The sequence below is a fragment of the Pseudophryne corroboree genome, chromosome 3 (genome assembly GCF_028390025.1).
Source record: "Pseudophryne corroboree isolate aPseCor3 chromosome 3, aPseCor3.hap2, whole genome shotgun sequence".
Classification (NCBI taxonomy): domain Eukaryota; kingdom Metazoa; phylum Chordata; class Amphibia; order Anura; family Myobatrachidae; genus Pseudophryne; species Pseudophryne corroboree.
This window is the reverse complement of record NC_086446.1, coordinates 451,542,264-451,561,322: the sequence shown is the minus strand read 5'-3', so window position 1 is coordinate 451,561,322 and position 19,059 is coordinate 451,542,264. Positions and strand designations below refer to the sequence as shown.

Sequence of the window (19,059 nt, the reverse complement as noted above, 5' to 3'; positions counted from 1 at the left end):
GATCACCTTTTTTCCCCTGGATGACATTGCACAATATACTGGAAAACAGCACTGTATATTGTAAAAGTGCCCCTTAATAAGCAGCGGCCTGTCCCTGAGCAACCTATGCTGAAACAAGTCCTTGTGCAAGAATCAAGCTCCACTCAGTGTTAAAACACTCACAGACACAGTTACTCAGCCACTCAAATGCTACAACAAGAGAAGCCAAGCTTCTCAACTGTGATATCAACAGGCAGGAGAAAATAACTGAACCCGGCTGCAGAAGCGGGGTACAGGGGAGAGAGTGGCCAGACCCTCCTCTCTCATCTACTCCCAGCCAGCATGTGCTCTAAAATGGCTGCCGAGTGTGGAAGGGGAGCGACTGGGAGAGGAGGGAGGAGATATAGCCCATGGGCAGACCTTGAGCAAGCTACTGGTCTGTCCTGGGTCGGGGGTGGGGCTGGCACCCTACCCCCTCAGATGTTACACCCCAGGGCTATGCCCACCTACCCTGCTGGCTGATGCCCTGATGGTCTAGTGGAAAACAGGCCCAGTGCACTGGGCCCCCACTCATCTGCCCCCCCCCCCCCCACACACACACTGGTTCCCTTCAGCGGGAGGGGATCGCCGCATGTCTACTCACCCTCGGAACCCGTTGTGGCTGTGGGGGATGCTACTGAGCATGCTGTTAGTCTCCCCCAGTGGAAGACCCCGGCCCCATTACCGACGTTGCCACCAGAGTCCGGGTGCTGGAGAGGGCATGCTGGGCTCTAAGTGCGCCAACGTTCCGCTCTGAGCGATGCGCTGCAGCACTGGAGAAAGAAAAAAAAAAAAAAAAAAAGTAACCATGGCTGTTTTAACAGCCATCTCTAAACAACGGTGCTGCTCCTGCGGCACCAAAAGAAAAACTGTCGGGCCTGTCGGCGAGGGCGGGGTATAGGGAGGCAAGGTATGCTGGGTACTTAAAAGTAACCCTTTTGGTGCCTGTCTGCTCCCAGCCAGCCTATACCCAGTGTTAAGCCTTTGGTCCGGTGCCCCCTAGTGGACGAAAAAGAAATATAAACACCTAATAATAAGCATCTGAAAACACAACATGAGAGTGAGAGTTTCAGAAAGTTAGAGATTTGAAAAGGTTTTGCATTTTTTTTTTAAGTTTCAATCATTTACACTGCACAACCAGGTTGATCTTGTTGTGTAAATGATTGCCACTTTTAAAAAAAACTGCAAAACCTTACCAAATCTGTCACTTTTTGAAATTCTCATTTGGCCCCTGGTGTTATTTTCTGGCATAGTGCTCACTCTCTCTATCACCAGGACAGACCTTTTATTAAAAAAGAGGACAAATTAAAATGGGAATAAATGAATCCCTATTATGGGGGTATTCAATTAAGTGCCGTTTTTCGACTGGTTGAAAAAACAGCACTAATCAGACACAGGGTATTCAATTGCGGGCATTTTCACCCGTTTTTTAATCCATTTTTGTCCATGCCATTTCACTTTATTTTTTGTCGAAACGGCATGGGCGAAAATTGCACCAAAAAAGAGCGAAAACACCAAAACATCAGGTGCAATACACGTGGTTTTCGCCAGTGCTGGATTTTTCGACCAGTCAAAAAAAAAGGCATGGGCATTGAATAGGTTGAATGTAAATTCGACCTAAAAATGGGCGAAAACTGCAGTTTTTTCGACTGGTCAAAAAAACGGCACTAATTGAATACCCCCTCCCCATGTATTTTGTAGAGAGAATATGGGGGATATCCAATTATCCCAGGTAAAACATCGGGTCCGAATAACGGCCGTTTTATGACGTTTTTTCCGATGTTTCACAGGCTATCCAGATTGATCGCCTGTAAACAAAAAAAAACAAAAAAAGCAACTTCCTCCCGAAAACACACAGGTTCAGTGAAACCTGTGTGTTTTTGTGTGAAACAGCCCCTGTTTCTGGGGATTAAACTCATGTCGACCTAGTTCATGTCGACCTAATGACCATGTCGACCAATAGTGGTCAAACTAATGACTGTCAACCTAAGTCTTGTTGACCTAATGAATGTATCCCCTGGCTGATTACTTCCATTATTCATCATGCAATCATCTGAGATGCACCACAATGAAAGGTATTGCTTCCAAAGGGTTTCTCATGGGCTGGCCATAGCTAGTACCATAAAAACTACCAAGTTTATTCATCAGACATTGAATAAGTGCCATGTTTGCTCTTCTACTAACCTGAAGAACTTTGTCAAACTCAGGTTTGGTAAGTTTGAGGTGCCGTAATATGGGGAAGATACTGAGAACAGAGGTAAAATCATGCCGGGAGTTGGCCTTCTTGGCAGCCAAGACAATGTTCTCTCCCTCTAGAATAAGGTTATCCAAGGTCTCCTGATGGAACATAAAAGTGGATGAAGACCAGCAAAACTTTATCACCATCATGTATACAATATTTCCTTCACAAACAACCGCAAGTGCCTATAACAGACAATAATGGCAGACCTGAATTAGAGAATCAAAGGTCTTCTTCTGGTGGTGTTCAGGAATGATGTCCATAAGTAATCGGTACTCGCTCTGTGCAAGGTGCACAAAGGCACTTACACAGTAAATGTATGTATCAGTCTCAAGATCCAGCACATCCTCCTTTCCTGTAATGGTTAATAGGAAGAAATCATATAAATGGTCACAAGGGTTTGGTATGATTTACCGCCGCACGGGATGCCGGATGTCAGTATACAGACATCGGCATTCCCAGGCGGGAGAATGCCGGCAGGGGGGCGAGCGCAATGAAGCCCCTTGCGGGCTCTCTGCGTTTGTCACTATACGAGCTCGGTGGCGAGTTTCTATTCTCCCTCTATGGGTGCTGTAGACACCCATAGAGGCAGAATCATCTACCTTGCCGGTATACTGGAGGCGGTATTGTGCCCTCGTCGGGATCCCGGCGTCGGTATTGTGACAGCCGGGATCCTGACGAGCGGTATGCTAACCGCATAGAAGGTCACAATAAGAGTGCATACGTCATAGGAACAGTCAAGCCTTGCAAAATAACTTCTAGATCTATTTCAATCCACTAAATTCATTTTATATCTGTCAGTCAAGGAAATCCCCAGAATCCAAGGGAATCTGTACTCACCTAAAGTTGTCCCGTGTTTTTCTCCCATGGCATCTTGTTCATGACCTGATCAGTGTGGAGGGGGGAGGCAGGGGAGACCGTTATCCAGTATGTCACACTTAGGCCTGGGCCACACAGAGTGGCTGTCCGGTGTCCGAAATGGGAGAGGATTTGTAGCAGGGAGTATGATCAATTGAGGATTCCTTCCCAAACTAAGGCCATCCCACAGTCCATGCAGGCTACAATCTTCTATATTCCAATTATTTTTAGAATCCTCAATTTGTTTACCAAGCAAGTTGTAAAGTAATGTTTTCCCTGTTTCACAGAGTAGCAAGGATTCTATTTTTTCAGAAGGATGTGGCCTGCATTTAGAGATCCCCACCACGAGATTATATGCATGCACAGTCCTGGTTTTACATCTTCCGTCAGGACCACTCCAAACAGGACACAGACTTCAGATTCAGACCAAGTCTTTCTTGTACTTAAAACCCAATCAGCCACAAAAGGGAAGCACAATTACCTTCAAGAACTCCGAGGCTGGACCCTCCCTTTTTCCCATCAAGCCCGTGTTGTGAGTACTGTTTGAGAAGATTCTGAGCCTTTCGGATAGTGCCTGTCACCAAGAGGAAAGTGGGAAAAAGGAGAGCAACAAGGAAGGGAAACATTTTGAGCAGGAAGATATCCAAACACCAAAATATAAGATGAAAGATCACCAAGCAGTAGCTCAGAAAAGCATGACGTCCCGCATGTGTTAAAAAGGTCCTTTATGAAAGGGGTCTGAGAAACATGTGACTGCCGCTATATCCCATTGCATGCTGTTAAGCCACCGACAAGTGATTTTGAATACAACACTTGAAAATAGAAACTACTGTATTCATTCAAGCCAAAATATAAAAATTCCTGCTAAACGGATACTGGAAAATGGGATTTGGTTCTTAATATTTGTGATTGGTAGAAAAACCGGCACTCCCCAATATCCATTATTACAACTGCCTGCTGAAAAGTATGAATTACATCTAAAAATAGGCTTAGAAAATTATTACTTAAAATATATCGATTTAGTCCACACTGTACTAGTAGTATTATTTTTTGGTTAATGTTATACTCAAGACTTTATAGGACAAACATGAACGAAAGTATAATTCCCTTATTTCTAGCCTCAGCATGTGCTGCATGAGATGACTGGAGAGACAACACTATACTAAGTTTTCTTTGTAGTGCACAACTGACAGGCCATATACCATTAGTAAACTATGGCTATTGTGATCTAGCATGAAAAACATTCCACACTATCTTTAACCACATGCCCTGCAAGTGCTCTATCTGACCTGGTCACACAGGATGCGACTAGTCAGATAGAGTGTGTTAGCAGAGGGAGGGAAGAGAAACTTCCCTCCGCTGCTGCTGTCAGAAGGACCCATAAGGTCCCTCTGCCTCTCTGCACTCTGCCCCTGTGTCTGCCGTGCTGCTGATCACTACTGATCGGTCAGCACGGCAGGATCCCCTCCCCCCCCCCCCCCCCCCTCCAGCGGCTGCAGACAATAGCAGCCGCTGGGGAGTGTAAATAACCCTCCCAAGCCACCCCCTGACCCCCCCTGCATACCTGCAGGCTGTCCCGGCTTTCAAAATGAAAGCCGCGATGTTCCGATGGTCGCGATGTTCCCGAACAATGTTTCGATGTTGTGTGGGGTTAAGAAAAATATATATATATTTTTTTTTAACTAAAATCATTTGGGATAGGGTTAAATTCATGTTCTTCACCTAATTCACTACGGATCGGTTTTTGGCTAAATAAATCGTCAGTTAAATGGTTAAACAGGAAGGGGTCTTGGCTTTGATGCCTTGTCCCAGCATCTAAATTGAATGCTCTTGCAACACCAGAATGGAAGCCTTCTCCCGAACCAAAGAGAAGTTGTGGTTAATATAAACGGTAAAGGACAACCTGGTCATAAGTGGATTGTTAACATTTGTACAATGGCTAGCTCATTCTTCCCCAAGTAATATTACAGTATAGAGCCCACACCGTGACTCTCTCTGACTATCAGATTAAACTACTAAAATATAAGATATACCTCTAATGTTAACTCAGCCTAATACTGTATGTACTTATTCTCTATTTTGAGATTTACAATGCTGCAGGTGAAGTCTCATTATAACAGGCATAAAATGAGGCTTCTATGTAAGATGTATGCACACCAGATAAAAGAAAAGGACCTCTTCCTAAATTTAAAATTGTCAAAGTTAACTTACGAGTAACATATAAATGTGACAGACTGGTCACAGAGGATGATGCATATAAACATATAAACGTACAGAGTATTTCAAAGGTGGCACCCACAAGGTCAAATCAATCTTTATGCTGTAGGAATATATAAAAAAAAAAATCAAACCCTGGCACGTAACACTTAAAAAAACAAAGGAAATAACGCACTACCACAATAGCAGTCATACATCCCATTATGCCTGGACCCCCTGGCTGTTCGCAGAGAGCAGACGTCTGCCTCTCACTGTCCTCTGATCTTCCTTCTTGGCCCATACATGGTGGCCAGTGTCTCTACCTATATATTTCCCTTCAGCCTGCCTCAGCAACATCCTCCAAAGACTTCTCCCTTACCCAGCTACTCTGATTTTACTAGAAACCATCTTTCTCCTCATTTGTCCTGTACCCTCATCTCCTCCCCTTACTTCACCCACTCGCTACAAACAGATGCATACTCATACATCTAACCTCAATATGCCGTGCAGCAATAGATGCCTGGCGTGAGTGAGCCACCAGGTCTGTGCAACTCTGCTAACGTCGGGCGTCTTTCTGCCAAAAATGTGACTAGGACGCACAAGGAGACTGCTGATTAATTTGATATATGGCACTTGTATATTGTGTGTGACTGAGTCTAATGAGCAGAACAGAACTTGTATTGGGTAATAGCTGCGACTGCTACATAGTAGCACTTCGTATACAGATTCAGAGACTCAGTCGCACAGAGATATACAAGTGTCATATCAAATTAAGACACAGGAAGATTCTCATGAGACCTGGCATGCCAAGAGGGGCTGTTAAGCACAACTGCAGCAAAGATGTATGAGGACACATCTGTATCACCATCCTATGCCTTTTAAAATGTTCCCATGTTTATTATTGTCTAGGCTTGATAGTAGCTCAGCAATGCCTTTAAATGTACGCCCACATAGAACATAATTCTGTATCTGTTGCTTTTTTCTGTGCTGTTCAATTGTATTAGTCTTGCCTATACAAAATAAAGATTTATAAGAAAAAAAGAATCAAACCACTTCAGAAAGGTGAAATATAAAATAAAAATCAGGAGAGGTTATAGGGTTTATTTTCTAAAGTGTGGGTTTACACTAGGGGAGATATTGTCCATAGCAACCAATTAGATTCTACTTATTTATCTAGCACCTTCTAGATGATAATATAAAGGGGGGAATTTCAATGTTATCACCCCCCAATCTCCTGTGTAAAGTGATGGGAGATCACAGGGACGATATTCAATTGATGCCTGTTATTGCGACTATCGCGCCCATTAGTGTCGGCTTTAACCGCGTAAAGCAGCTAAACCAGATTAAAAGAATGGGCGTGACGCGAAAAGTCCCGTTGAGCGATCAAACGGGTCATGCATTTCAGCTCGCCACCCCTGGGGTGACTTGAATAGCTACATGGGCACCATCTGCTGGTGAAAATAACAATGTAATTCCCCCCACAGAAAATGATTGGTAGCTATGGGCAACATCTCCACTTTTGTAAACTAGGCACTTTAGTAAATATACACCTGGGTATCTATCACTTAACCCCCCACACACACTTACACATTACCCCTCTCTGAATGGCAATAAATATATATATATTAATGACTTAACCCTGTAAGTGCCTCCCCTGAAATACTTTCTTGTCTCTCCATTTTTTACTTTACTTTTGTAAGAACCAAACCAGACACTCAGCAGATTCTAATATTTTGGCTCAATGTGGTATCGTACAATAAATGCAGATATTTCCAAAAGCTTCATAGCCAATTTGGCACAAGGAGGTTCAATGGATTGGGAATTTAACAAATGGTCTAATAAATTAAACTGCAGTATAGATTCAGCAATTCGTATTCATAAGAACGTGCAGCTGGGGCATACAAGACTTTCATAGGAGATTTGCAGCAGATTAAAGCATGCATGACACAGAGAATACACCCAGAGTTATTGAGACTGGCAGCAAAGACCCAGGCCAACCGTCTGTTAGGGGAGGCAGGGAAGAAAGTGAGAACTCTTTTCTCCCAATCACTAGCCCGGACACGCGGAGAGGCCTTAACTCTGGGGAGGCTGCAGGCTGACAAAACAATGGTTAACATGTTACACAAATACTTATTTAACAGCATGGCAAGAAACACAAGACAATGAAATGTATAACGTATAAAAACATACTGTGTTGTTAGGGAATAGAATGACACCTTGCGATGCCCTGAGACTGAGTACAGCACGTACAGCATCTTTGCAATCCAGCTAGTGCTTGCCTTTATCACATAGGATGCTTAGCTAATCTGGGACTAGCTGAGCACGCCAGTACTGCAACAGGATTACTACCCACAGCTGACCATCTATGGTATACTGGTTACAGGACAGATAGGAGAAAAGAATAATGCTTGCTTATTAAACAAGGAAGCTGGCTTAAAGCAGAGTGACTGACCACGCTGCACACACGTGTGAGGCGTCTATTTTTGTTAGTGCTGGCACTGCACACTGCAGGGAATTATTATTTTAAAACTGGATTTTTTTTTTTTTTTACCTGGCAGGAAGACTGCTTGTCATCAGGACATACAAGAGAGGAAACAGCTGTGTCAGTATCTCCCAGGCAGGAAGAAAAAGGAGTTATTTCTCATCTATAACACAGTACAGTCTGAAGCTTGGAAATGAAGATATCTAGGGATGGGGAATTGCGCGTATTTATAGGATCTGCTTAAATGACACTGTTCCTATGTGACTATCCTGTCTTTTGTGCACATGGGCATATAACAAACATAAGGAGTGCTTCAGAGATGTGGAAAAGAACATCTCTCTTCCGTATCTTCTCGCATGCAAAACGAATATATTCCGAAGCAATCTTACAACTGTGGCTACATGTCTCAACATGAACAGCTGGAGACTTTATAGAAGACCATCTAAGACCATATAGAGAAATGTAGTTATCCGTTATATGTAGTTTTGTGGGGGGGGGGGTTTGTAATAAATGACTGTAGTGTTGCAAGTGGGCAGATTGGTTGATTATAATCTTCCAATCTATTTTCCTTTCAAATGCATCAGTTTTTCGCCTAGTTAACACATTTTCCAGCAATGTGCCAGATCATATATAATTATACATATGAATTTAACTGGCACAACAAAGCCAAACACTACTACCCTGTATTACTGCAGGTATTATTTGTGGAATGGGCTGTGGAAAAAACTGGCAGACACCATGCAGAACTGGCTGTATTAGGAATATGCTCATTACATAAGGGTTTTCTGTCGAATGACAAAGAACTTTTCAAAAAAATTAACTATTACCCTTCCAGCAAAATAGTGAAGTAATATATCCCCACTGCAATACACAGAATCCGGTGAGCATAGCGGCAATCGGGATCCCGGCAGTCGGAGTACTGACGCCAGAATCCCAACACTAGTCAGAAGAGCGACGCCGGGATCCCAACATCGCTCTCAGATTAGGTTTACGCACTAGAGGGAGGGTTAGGGTCAGGCTGAAGGGGGGTCTAGGGTTAGACACTGATGGGCAAGTTTAGGGTTAGGCTGCATGTAGGGAGGGAGGGAGGGTTAGAGGGTAGGGTTAGCATACGTACCTAAAAGGTGTTGGGAAACTGACCATCAGGGACCCGCTGTTGGTCTTCTGACTGCTAGCATCACAAGCACCGGGTTCCCAATATCATCCCCAATACACACAGCGGAAGCTGCTCCCACATCTTTAGGGCAGTATTCCATTGTGATACCACAGAAACTAAAAATATGATTCTGCAGGCATTTTGGCTAAAGTTCAACACTTATTTTTCCGGTTTATAAAACAACCAAACAACGCAGTGCACATCGGCAAAGCAAGCCTGATATCTTTGGTCTGCTTAGTTAGAGAAGCATATTTGATGTATATTACTCAGTAATACATAACTCTTACTATATAATAATGTAAAATAGTGGCTTAATACGTCCTTTAATGACATTATATTGAATACTAAGACAGAAAGGGATCATTTCTTATTATAGCATATTTGGTACATTTAAAAAAAAAAAAATGGAGCCTGCCAATAACGCATTGGATTAAAATAACTATCTTCAGCTTTAAAGGTTTTAGGTGAAAATTACATTGGACGATATACGCTTTCTGGAGCAAAGGATGGGCAATATACGGGGGTAATATAACATTAGTAGTAATACAGCTGTACTGACAGGAGATGGATTCTAGATCTCAATAAGTACAGCTGTGACAGAGATACTAGGTCAGTTATAGGGCAGTTAGCATGCGTCTCTGCAGCATTCATTCTATAGATCTTGCCTGTAAAAACGATGGTGGTTTGTGCTGAAATAAGATTAGATAGATCTAGTCTGACCTGGTCTCTTGGCTGGCTTCTTGGTTGGCGTATCCTTCCTTTTGTTTTGAACAGCAGGTGAATAAGGGACCACGCTGGATGAGCTGCTCTTTCGAAAATGTTCCTTCAGTCCTTTAATAGAGCGGTCTAGCTGACTGGAGCGAATCTGGTAGTACACATTCATGAAGTCTAGAAGAAGAGTTTAAGCAATCATGATGGAAAGGGACAAATGAGAAGAGAGATTGAACAGGAAAGAATAAGATTTGAAATGTAACCTAGAAAAGAAGTAGAGTAGTGAAAGATGAGAGCAGGGAAACAACCAACGCAGCAGAAGAAAAAAAGAAATATCAGATCATGCTCTGAACATATGAAAGGACAAATTGACAACGGTCACCCCCTGCTCAATCCTACATGACTCAATTCTTTCATTTACTGGATACACAAAGATGGCCTTCATATAAGATTAAGGGCCTGATTCAGAGATCGATGGAAGTTCAATGCCGCATGCAAGCAGCATTGTATTACCATCCGATTTGAAGGAGGGAACATGTAGGAGAAATCTCAGTAGAAGAGACACCTCATGCATGGGATCCAACATTGCGACATCGGTCGTGATGTTACACGCAGTCGGCCAGCTGAGTAAGCCTCAGCTTGCACAGCTGGCCAACAGAAGCAAGGAGAAGCGAGGCCAGGAAATCATTCCTTATTCTCCTAATATATTCTAAGATTTGTTGCTACCCCTTAGAAAAGATATAAAATAATTGTATTCTAGTAATTATCTACTTTCTTGAATTAGCATCACACATATCGTCCATCCCATAGTCAGTCATTCAGTCTATATAAACTGAGAAAAGCCTACATAAATTGTAGAACCGCAAGTGTCAGAATGCAGTCATTAAGGGTCTTAGCAAAATAATAAACTGACAAACTTTATCTATGAAGAGTCATTTGCGGTCACTCTCCATAGAAATGAATAGGTATGCACTGTTTGGCGAAGAACGCCGCTCTCAGCTAATCTGCGCATCCCGTTCATTTTTATAGAATGACCAGGGCTAACATATTCACACTCGTGACAGGACCCCACAAAAGGACAAAACATTGGGTTTTTAATTTTGCGAATGTTATATGGAATGATGTGGTAAATGAGGCATTTGTGAGGGAGTAATTATTTATTGATATTTTACAACACTCTTTGTGTGTTCTGTCCTTATTTTAATATTTTTTATTACACGTGGAGTAGAATCACAAACAGGCCCTTAATAACAGGGAATGCTGGAACTTGTGGTTCTACAGGTGCCATCAAGTCAGAGCAGGCTTGCTGGGATTTGTAGGCCACCTGTTAAGAACAATGTTATTAACTATTTTGTTACCATTAAACGCACACCCACCACCCAGGGGTTATGACTGTTGACATTTTAACTGTTGATATTATGACTATCATTTAATTTTTCGATGTTGACATTTTGACTGTATCTGTCTACATTTTACTGTTACACAGAAACATAGAATGTGACGGCAGATAAGAACCACTAGACCCATCTAGTCTGCCCCTTTTTTTTTACCATATTTTTACCTCAAACCTAATTTGATCCTTATTTCTTTGTAAGGATATCCTTATGTCTATCCCATGCATGTTTAAATTGCACTACTGTCTTAGCCTCTACCACCTCTGATGGGAGGCTATTCCACCCATGCACTACCCTTTCTATGAAGTAATTTTTCCTCAAATTTCCTCTGAACCTATCACCCTCCAGTTTCAGTGCATGTACCCGTGTTCTAATACTTCTCTTCCTTTGGAGAATGTCTCCCTCCTGTACCTTGTTAAAACCCTTGATATATTTGAAAGTTTCTATAATAGCTGACAATTTTACTAGTTGGTTTTCCAAACAGAGCAACTTGTATTGATTTCTGTCTTAGGTTTCCAGCAAGGAATAAAAGTTACGAGCTGACTGGGCATAGGAGTAAAAAAAGCAGGAGGGGGGCCAGGTTCTGGTTGGAAAACTGGAAAAATTATATTATATTTTTTATATATCTTGTTCCCTAGAAAGTTCTCACCTTGGTTCCTGCCAAACTCCACCAACCACTGTGAGATGCGTATAATATCCTGTAAGATTCCCTCCGGGAGATGGTCCAGTATCCCTTCCTCCTGTCCTTCTATCTCTTCGTCTGTACCAATCAAGTCCAAGATGAGAATAGGAGGAACTGGCTTACTGTGTCTCTGCAGTAGGTTGCGGAACTCCGCATCCAGCGACTCTTTTCCCTTTTCAAATAGTGATTTCTGCAAAAATTGATCAGCAACCCATTACAGAGAACCTTGTTTCCATTAATATACTGCGACAATGTGCATTCCCTACAAAACTGTACACCTGCATTTATATCTATCCTTAGACAATAATGCCTCCAGATAGAATGACTGAACTCATATTCTTGCACGGTTATAGACACTAGAAGGCCTAGGCAACCCCCAGGGCTCACATTATCAAAACACTGCAGATTGCAGGTTTAGGACCTTTTTAATTGCAGTAGGCATGGGGAACATACCTTTTCCCTCCAGGTTATTAACTTGCCATTTGTGGAACAAATTGAAAGGAGACAAAAGCACAAAACTTGATTGCGTACTGATATCAGCAGTTGTAGTTTCATTGGGGACCCAACTTCAGAATCAGAGTCAGCTTTACTGAGCAGGTATACTAGGAATTTGTATTCGGTTTGCTATACAACAACCAAGTAGATAACAGATAAGCAGGTGGTGGGGGGGGGGTTATAGTCATACAGATAGTTATACCGTAGGGCACAAGTGAGTTACATGTACGTCTAGTGTCATATATAAGAGAAGACTCACACTACACACATTTGCAGAGGTCTCCTGTCAATGCCCAGCTGCCACCGGTGCGTCACAAACCTGATAGCTGGATTTCAACTAAGAAGCTCTTCTGTAACTCATTTTAGTTTTGTTGTTCCTGTTCAACTTTAATGGTCTCTATGCAAGTTCATAAATCCTGACCATACTGTAGACCTCCCAACTGTCCGTTTTTTTTCTGGGACTGTATCGCTGTTCCACCAACGGGCCGCAGCATCCCACAGTGGGGGGATGGGGCACACTGACAACTGTTGAGCAGCAGAGAATGGATGATGGGAAAATGTGTCATCTACACACACTGTGCCGGCTCAGGAATAAGACTGGGGCTGTCCAGCAGCTCCTGGGAGCGCTTGACAAGCCCCCAGCATGATGAAAATTAAAACGGGCGTGGCTTGTGGAGGTTGGTAAACCCACCAAGTCATGCCCATTCACTGGTAAGCCACTCCCCCTAACTCTGGGTGCACGCATTGGTCCTGGCTTTCTCTCCAGAAAAGTTGTGAGGTATGATGTGAAATGATAGAAGCTGGCTGGTTGCTACTTTATCTCTCTCCACTGTATATCTCTTCAATGTTTGATCCATCTCCCCCACAATTTGGTAGAAAGTGCAACAAGCGCATGATTAAAATATCACATCTGCAAAAGAGAACCTTAAGACAGACAAATTAAACTCCATTAAAAGGTTTTTTGTGTTTTTTTTACCCTTTAATCAAGGGTTAGACTTTACAACGTACCACTCTATTTAGCTCAGGACTGTCTGGATTGTTATCTTGAAAGTATTCTACCGCCTTCTGAATCTTGGCAATACAGCTCAAGTATTCCTCCAGCCGTCCTGAGGGCCTGGTAAAAACAAACATGCAATATGTACGCAGATAAAAATGAAGTTCATAAATCCTGTGAAAACATTTGAAAAATTCAGAGAAAATCATATTTTAGTTGATCCCTAGGGATAGCATTGCCTAGTGTAAGTCCTATAAAATCATTTATTCTCAAAACAACACTTTAGTATGTCAGAGGTAAAAGACAAGCCTTCCATGGGGACGTACGACACCTATCACCCTTCTTCATTGTAGAGGCATATCGTGTATGATTAAGTAGGTACCATACATGGTATCGAGTGGCAAGCACTGTGTGTGTAACATCACACAAAGGCACTTTGTCATTCCCATCTGGAGAACAAAGCAAGAGCAGAAGACAACCAGAATGCTACAATATAACTATTTGGTCATAAGAGCAATGGCACAATTGATTTGACGCAAATTTGAAATGACACAAGACAATGATTAAAAATAAGACATGTATGGAAAGGATGAAAATGAATAAGAATGTTAAATAAAAAAATGTTAAGGTGTGGAAACAATAGCTAAAGTCTCAGGATACAAGTGGCAAGTGGTAAATCCTGGTATAAATATTTATGTCACTGTCTGCAATGTTATTTAAAGAGGGTGCTCAAACAGCCAGGGTAGAGGTGTCTGTTTATGTCTCAATAATAAGAAAGAGAGACCATACCCAGTACCGAGCAGCCTGTCTCGCCAATCAATGGAACTGGAATCAACAGATATACACAATGGGGGGGAAGTGTGCGTACTGTGAGCGGGCAGTTTTGGTCTTCTGATTTGGGAATAAAGTAAGAAACAGCAAGTAACAGCAAGTGCACCTGGGCAAAACCATGTTGCAGGTGGGGCAAATGTAACATGTGCAGAGAGAGTTAGATTTGGGAGGGGTGTGTCCAAACGCAAATCTAAATTGCAGTGTAAAACTAAAGCAGCCAGTATTTGTAAGCTACATGGAAAAACAGCCAGTATTTACATGGCATGCAAAAAAAAAAGTATTTGTACCTTTTGCATTGCAACATGGTTTGTCCATGTAGAGTTACTTGCTGTTAAGGGCCGTACTGTTGGGGAGATTTCCCCAGAGATGTGTGCTGAGCGATCTAGTATAGACCGCTCAGCACACATCTCTCCCCCCGCTCAGCACAGCGCAATGTGTGCTGAGCGAGGGGTGCCCACTCATTTCACCCAGCAGTAAAATGAGCGACCAGCTAGATTGTGCCTGCATGCAGGCCAATCTAGCACCTGAGACAGCGACGCGCGGGACCGCGCATCGCTGACGCTGGCACCCCTACACACGGAGTGTTCTTAATTTCTAAGAGATCTAGTCAGATTGCTTAGAAATTAAGTGACCATCGCTCCGTGTGTACCCCCCTTTCCTTTAATCGCAAATCAGAATCAGGCCCTTAGGCTGCTAATGGATGTATAGACTCCTGGAGGTAGAAATGAGCAGACAGCTGTATGGATTCTGTGGCTGATCGTGAAGACTGCATCCAGTGGTCTGAACACTTGTTAGGTACATGGTATGCCTTTAATATCTAAAGAAGTGCAGAAGCTACTGGTGTCCTGATGGTATGTATGGATCATGGAGGATGGGCAGAGCTATTTAGTAGTTACAAAAATATGGCAACCATTTAACATGTTTTACTGCTGCTACGTAATTTCCTCAGAGAACATTGTATATTATGGCATTCATTATTGATGTGTTCTCCAGACTTACACACTTTCTCCTAACATTTAGGAATCTGCAGACTCCCAAACACAGCTGCGTTACTTCATCATACTCCGCACCTTCATTCACATAGTAATTCACATACTGTAGTAACATATCCATTGCACATGCAAGCAGGAACATTAAAGGGAAACATACAGCTCCAATCTCGCTATATAATAGAAAATGGTAAGGTACTCCCAAGATGGGAACAGCAGCATTTTGGGCCAACATACCTGGATGGGCAGACAGAATACACCCTGCTGTAACCACTTCACACCTATGAATCTCAACTAATCCATAATAAACGCAAAGATTTGGGTGCTATTTAAATAGTGTCTATAGCAGTAGTTCACAAACTCTGTGCCGTGGCACCCCGGGGTGCCTCGGGACACTTGCAGGGGTCCCTTGGATTGGTGGTCCAGGACCAATTCAAATTATCTATAGTCAATGTAACAGGCAAAACCAGTGCTTGTGGCTGTCAATCATAAAATATGTTGTCCAACAGAATCAAACCTAGTCCCTCACCACACAATTGAACCTAAGGATGATCAATAAATAAACACAATTTACTTAATTTAATATATCTTTCTAAATTTCTCAATAAGGAACTTTTGTCCTGGGATAATAAATTTTGATAGTCTAGGGCGCCATGATTCAAAAAAAAGTTTGGGAATCACTGGCAGTGAATACGGATACATTTCTGTTTCCAAAAAGCATATATTCATCTAATAGAAAAGGAAAACACAGCCTTGCAGTGTCTTTACAGATTAGTTTTTCTTGTCCTACGTGATATTACCCTCTAGTGGCCAAAGAGTGATATTACTAGATTGGTGCATTTTATATATAAAACACAAACTCATTTAGTTAGGTCATTTATTTAATTTATGAGAAATCACTCCTTATGCTGGAAATCTAAACGTGTTCATTTTCACCCTCCTGGGACATTGTTGTACCACAAATACCGAACAATAGTTTAACATAAGGAAGGGGGGAAAGGGGGAATAGGAATTGAATACCTACCAGTAATTTCTTTTCTCGTAGTCCGTAGTGGATACTGGGGATGTACTTTAGTACCATGGGTATAGATCGGGTCCACTGGAGCCTGGCACTTTAAGGAAACATAAGTGTGTGTTTGCTGGATCCTCCCCTCTATGCCCCTCCTACCAGACTCAGTCTAGGAAAACTGTGCCGAGGAGACGGACATACCATGAGAGAAGGAATATATGTGTAGATAGCGGTGTGGTAACAAGCCAGCACACAACAATAAACGGGACAGCATCGCTAACCAGAACAGAGGACAGCAACGCTATAACCAACAAAGGCAGCAATGCTAGCCAACATGGAACACGGACCGCCACGGCGGATCCAACCAAGAAACCTTACAACCACGTAAGCAGGAATACGAAGCACAGAGGCGGGCGCCCAGTATCCACTATGGACTACGAGAAAAGGAATTACCGGTAGGTATTAAATTCCTATTTCCTCTAACGTCCTAGTGTATACTGGGGATGTACTTTATACCATGGGGAAGTCCCAAAGTTCCCAGAACGGGTGGGAGAGTGCTGAGACCCCTGCAAATCCGCCTGACCAAACTGAAGGTCATCTCTGGCCAAGGTGTCGAACCTATAGAACTTAACGAACGTGTTTGAACCATACCAAGTAGCTGCACGACACAACTGTAAGGCTGAAACAACCCGGGCAGCCGCCCAGGAAGAACCCACCGACCTTGTGGAGTGGGCCTGGATAGAACTCGGCAGCGGCAATGCTGCCGAAGAATAGGCCTGTTAAATGGTCAACCTGAGACAACGAGCAATTGACTGCTTAGAAGCAGGTCGACCAATTTTGGTAGCGTCATAAAGGACAAAAAGCTAGTAAGATTTCCTATGACAAGCTGTCCTTTTGACGTAAATTTTCAAAGCCTTCACAACGTCCAAGGACTTTGGAGCAATAGATGTGTCCACCAGCACCAGAACTACTATTGATTGATTTACGTGAAAGGCAGACACGACTTTTGGCAAAAACTGCGGGCGAGTCCTAAGCTCTGCCGCATCCTTGTGAAATATCAAATACGGGCTCTTACAGGATAAGGCCCCCAATTCTGACACACGTCTTGCAGAGGCTAATGCCAGCAACATGACAGTCTTCCAAGTTAGATATTTCAATTCCACCCTTTGCAAGGGTTCAAACCAGTCCGACTGGAGAAGAGTCAAGACCACATTGAGATCCCATAGAGCCGTGGAAGGTACGAAGGGTGGTTGAATATCGAGAACCCCCTTCAAAAATGTCTCTTCTTCTGGCAACACTGCAAGTTGTTTCTGAAAGAAGATGGAGAGCCAAAATCTGGACTTTGATGGAACCTAACCTTAGGCCCATATCCACTCCTGCTTGCAGGAAGAGAAGAAAAGTCGAAATTCCACAGGAGAATATTTTCTGCCCTCACACCAAGAAACATATTTCTTCCAGATCCGGTGGTAATGCTTTGATGTAACCACCTTCCGGGCCTGGACCATAGTGGAAACAACCTTGGAGGGAAGACCTTTTCTTGTTAGAATTTCCCTCTCAACCTCCAAGCCGTCAAATGTAGCCGCTGCAAGTCTGGATAGACAAATGGTCCTTGCTGCAGAAGGTTCTTGAGAAGCGGCAGAGGCCAGGGTTCCTCCAGAGACAAGGTCAGGAGGTCTGCATATAAGGCCCGTCGAGGCCACTCCGGGGCAATTAGAATTGCCTGAGTGTTTTCCCTTTTGAGTCTTTTTAGAACTCTGGGAATGAGAGGGATTGGAGGAAACAGGTATACGAAATGGTAAGTCCACAACGCCGTCAGAGCGTCTACTGCTGCAGCCTGCGAATCCCTCGTTCTGGAAAAGTAACGACAGAGCTTCTTGTTAAACGAGAAGCCATCAGGTCTATCTGCGGACAGACCCACCGGTGAGCCAGTTGTTGAAACACCTGAGGATGAAGGCCCCATTCCCACGGATGGAGGTTGTGCCTGCTGAGGAAGTCCGCTTCCCAATTGTCCACGCCTGGAATGAATATGGCTAAGATGGCCTTTGCGCTGGCTACCGCCCAGATGAGTATTCTTGACACCTCTCGCATTGCGGCCCTGCTTCTTATTCCTCCCTGTCGGTTTACGTACGCCACCGCTGTGGCGTTGTCCGACTGTACCTGGATGGCTTGATGCCTGAGAAGATATGAAGCTTGCAGAAGAGCATTGTACATTGCCCTGAGTTCCAGGACATTTATTGGGAGTACGGATTCTTAACTCGACCACTTCCCCTGGAACTGGGCCCCCTGGGTCACAGCACCCCAACCTTGGAGACTGGCATCCGTTGCCAGTAGTATCCATGACTGGGTACTGAAACTCCGGCCCTCCACAAGGTGAGGGACTTGTAGCCACCATAACAGAGAAATCCGTGCTTTTGGTGACAGAGTTACACTCTGGTGCATCTGTAGGAGAGATCCCGACCATTTGTCCAGCAGATCCAGCTGGAACGGACGAGCATGAAATATGCCGTACTGGATTGCCTTGTAGGAGGCTACCATCTTGCCCAGTAAGCAAATGCAAAGATGAACTGAGATACTGCGGGGTCTGAGCACCGAGTGGACCATAGCCTGGATAGTCAAGGCCTTGTCCATAGGAAGGAACACCCTCTGAGGCACTGTGTCCAGTATCATTCCCAGGAACTGAATTTGTTGTGATGGTTCCAGGTGAGACTTCTGGAAATTTAGGATCCACCCATGATCCGTAAGCAGGCGAGTCGTCTGGTCGATGCTGCGTAGCAGATGTTCCCTGGACATTGCCTTTATTAGAAGATCGTTCAAGTAGGGGACTATGTTGACTCCCATTCTGCGCAATTGCATCATCATCTCCGTAATGACTTTTGTGAATACCCTTGGAGCTGTGGAGAGACCAAAGGGAAAGGCCTGAAACTGGAAGTGGTTGTCCAGTATAGCGAACCGGAGGTAAGCCTGATGAGGAAGCCATATGGGAATGTGTAGGTAATCATCCTTGA

General features: G+C 43.5%; 1 protein-coding gene across 5 annotated transcripts in view; it reads right to left on the bottom strand.

The window, feature by feature from the left end:
• The window catches only part of EXOC7 (exocyst complex component 7), an 83,728-nt gene that overhangs the window by 38,169 nt on the left and 26,500 nt on the right, over positions 1-19,059 (bottom strand). For 2 of the 5 annotated variants that reach the window (XM_063960556.1, XM_063960558.1), the window contains exons 4-10: positions 13,240-13,345; positions 11,704-11,926; positions 9,670-9,837; positions 7,863-7,874; positions 3,597-3,689; positions 2,467-2,612; positions 2,203-2,355 (exon numbers count right to left, since the gene is read on the bottom strand). In XM_063960556.1, the coding sequence (XP_063816626.1) occupies positions 2,203-2,355; positions 2,467-2,612; positions 3,597-3,689; positions 7,863-7,874; positions 9,670-9,837; positions 11,704-11,926; positions 13,240-13,345 (901 nt within the window). Of the gene's footprint in view, positions 1-2,202; positions 2,356-2,466; positions 2,613-3,097; positions 3,143-3,596; positions 3,690-7,862; positions 7,875-9,669; positions 9,838-11,703; positions 11,927-13,239; positions 13,346-19,059 lie in introns of all 5 variants that reach the window. The other 3 variants (XM_063960557.1, XM_063960559.1, XM_063960560.1) reach the window with 2 other exon arrangements.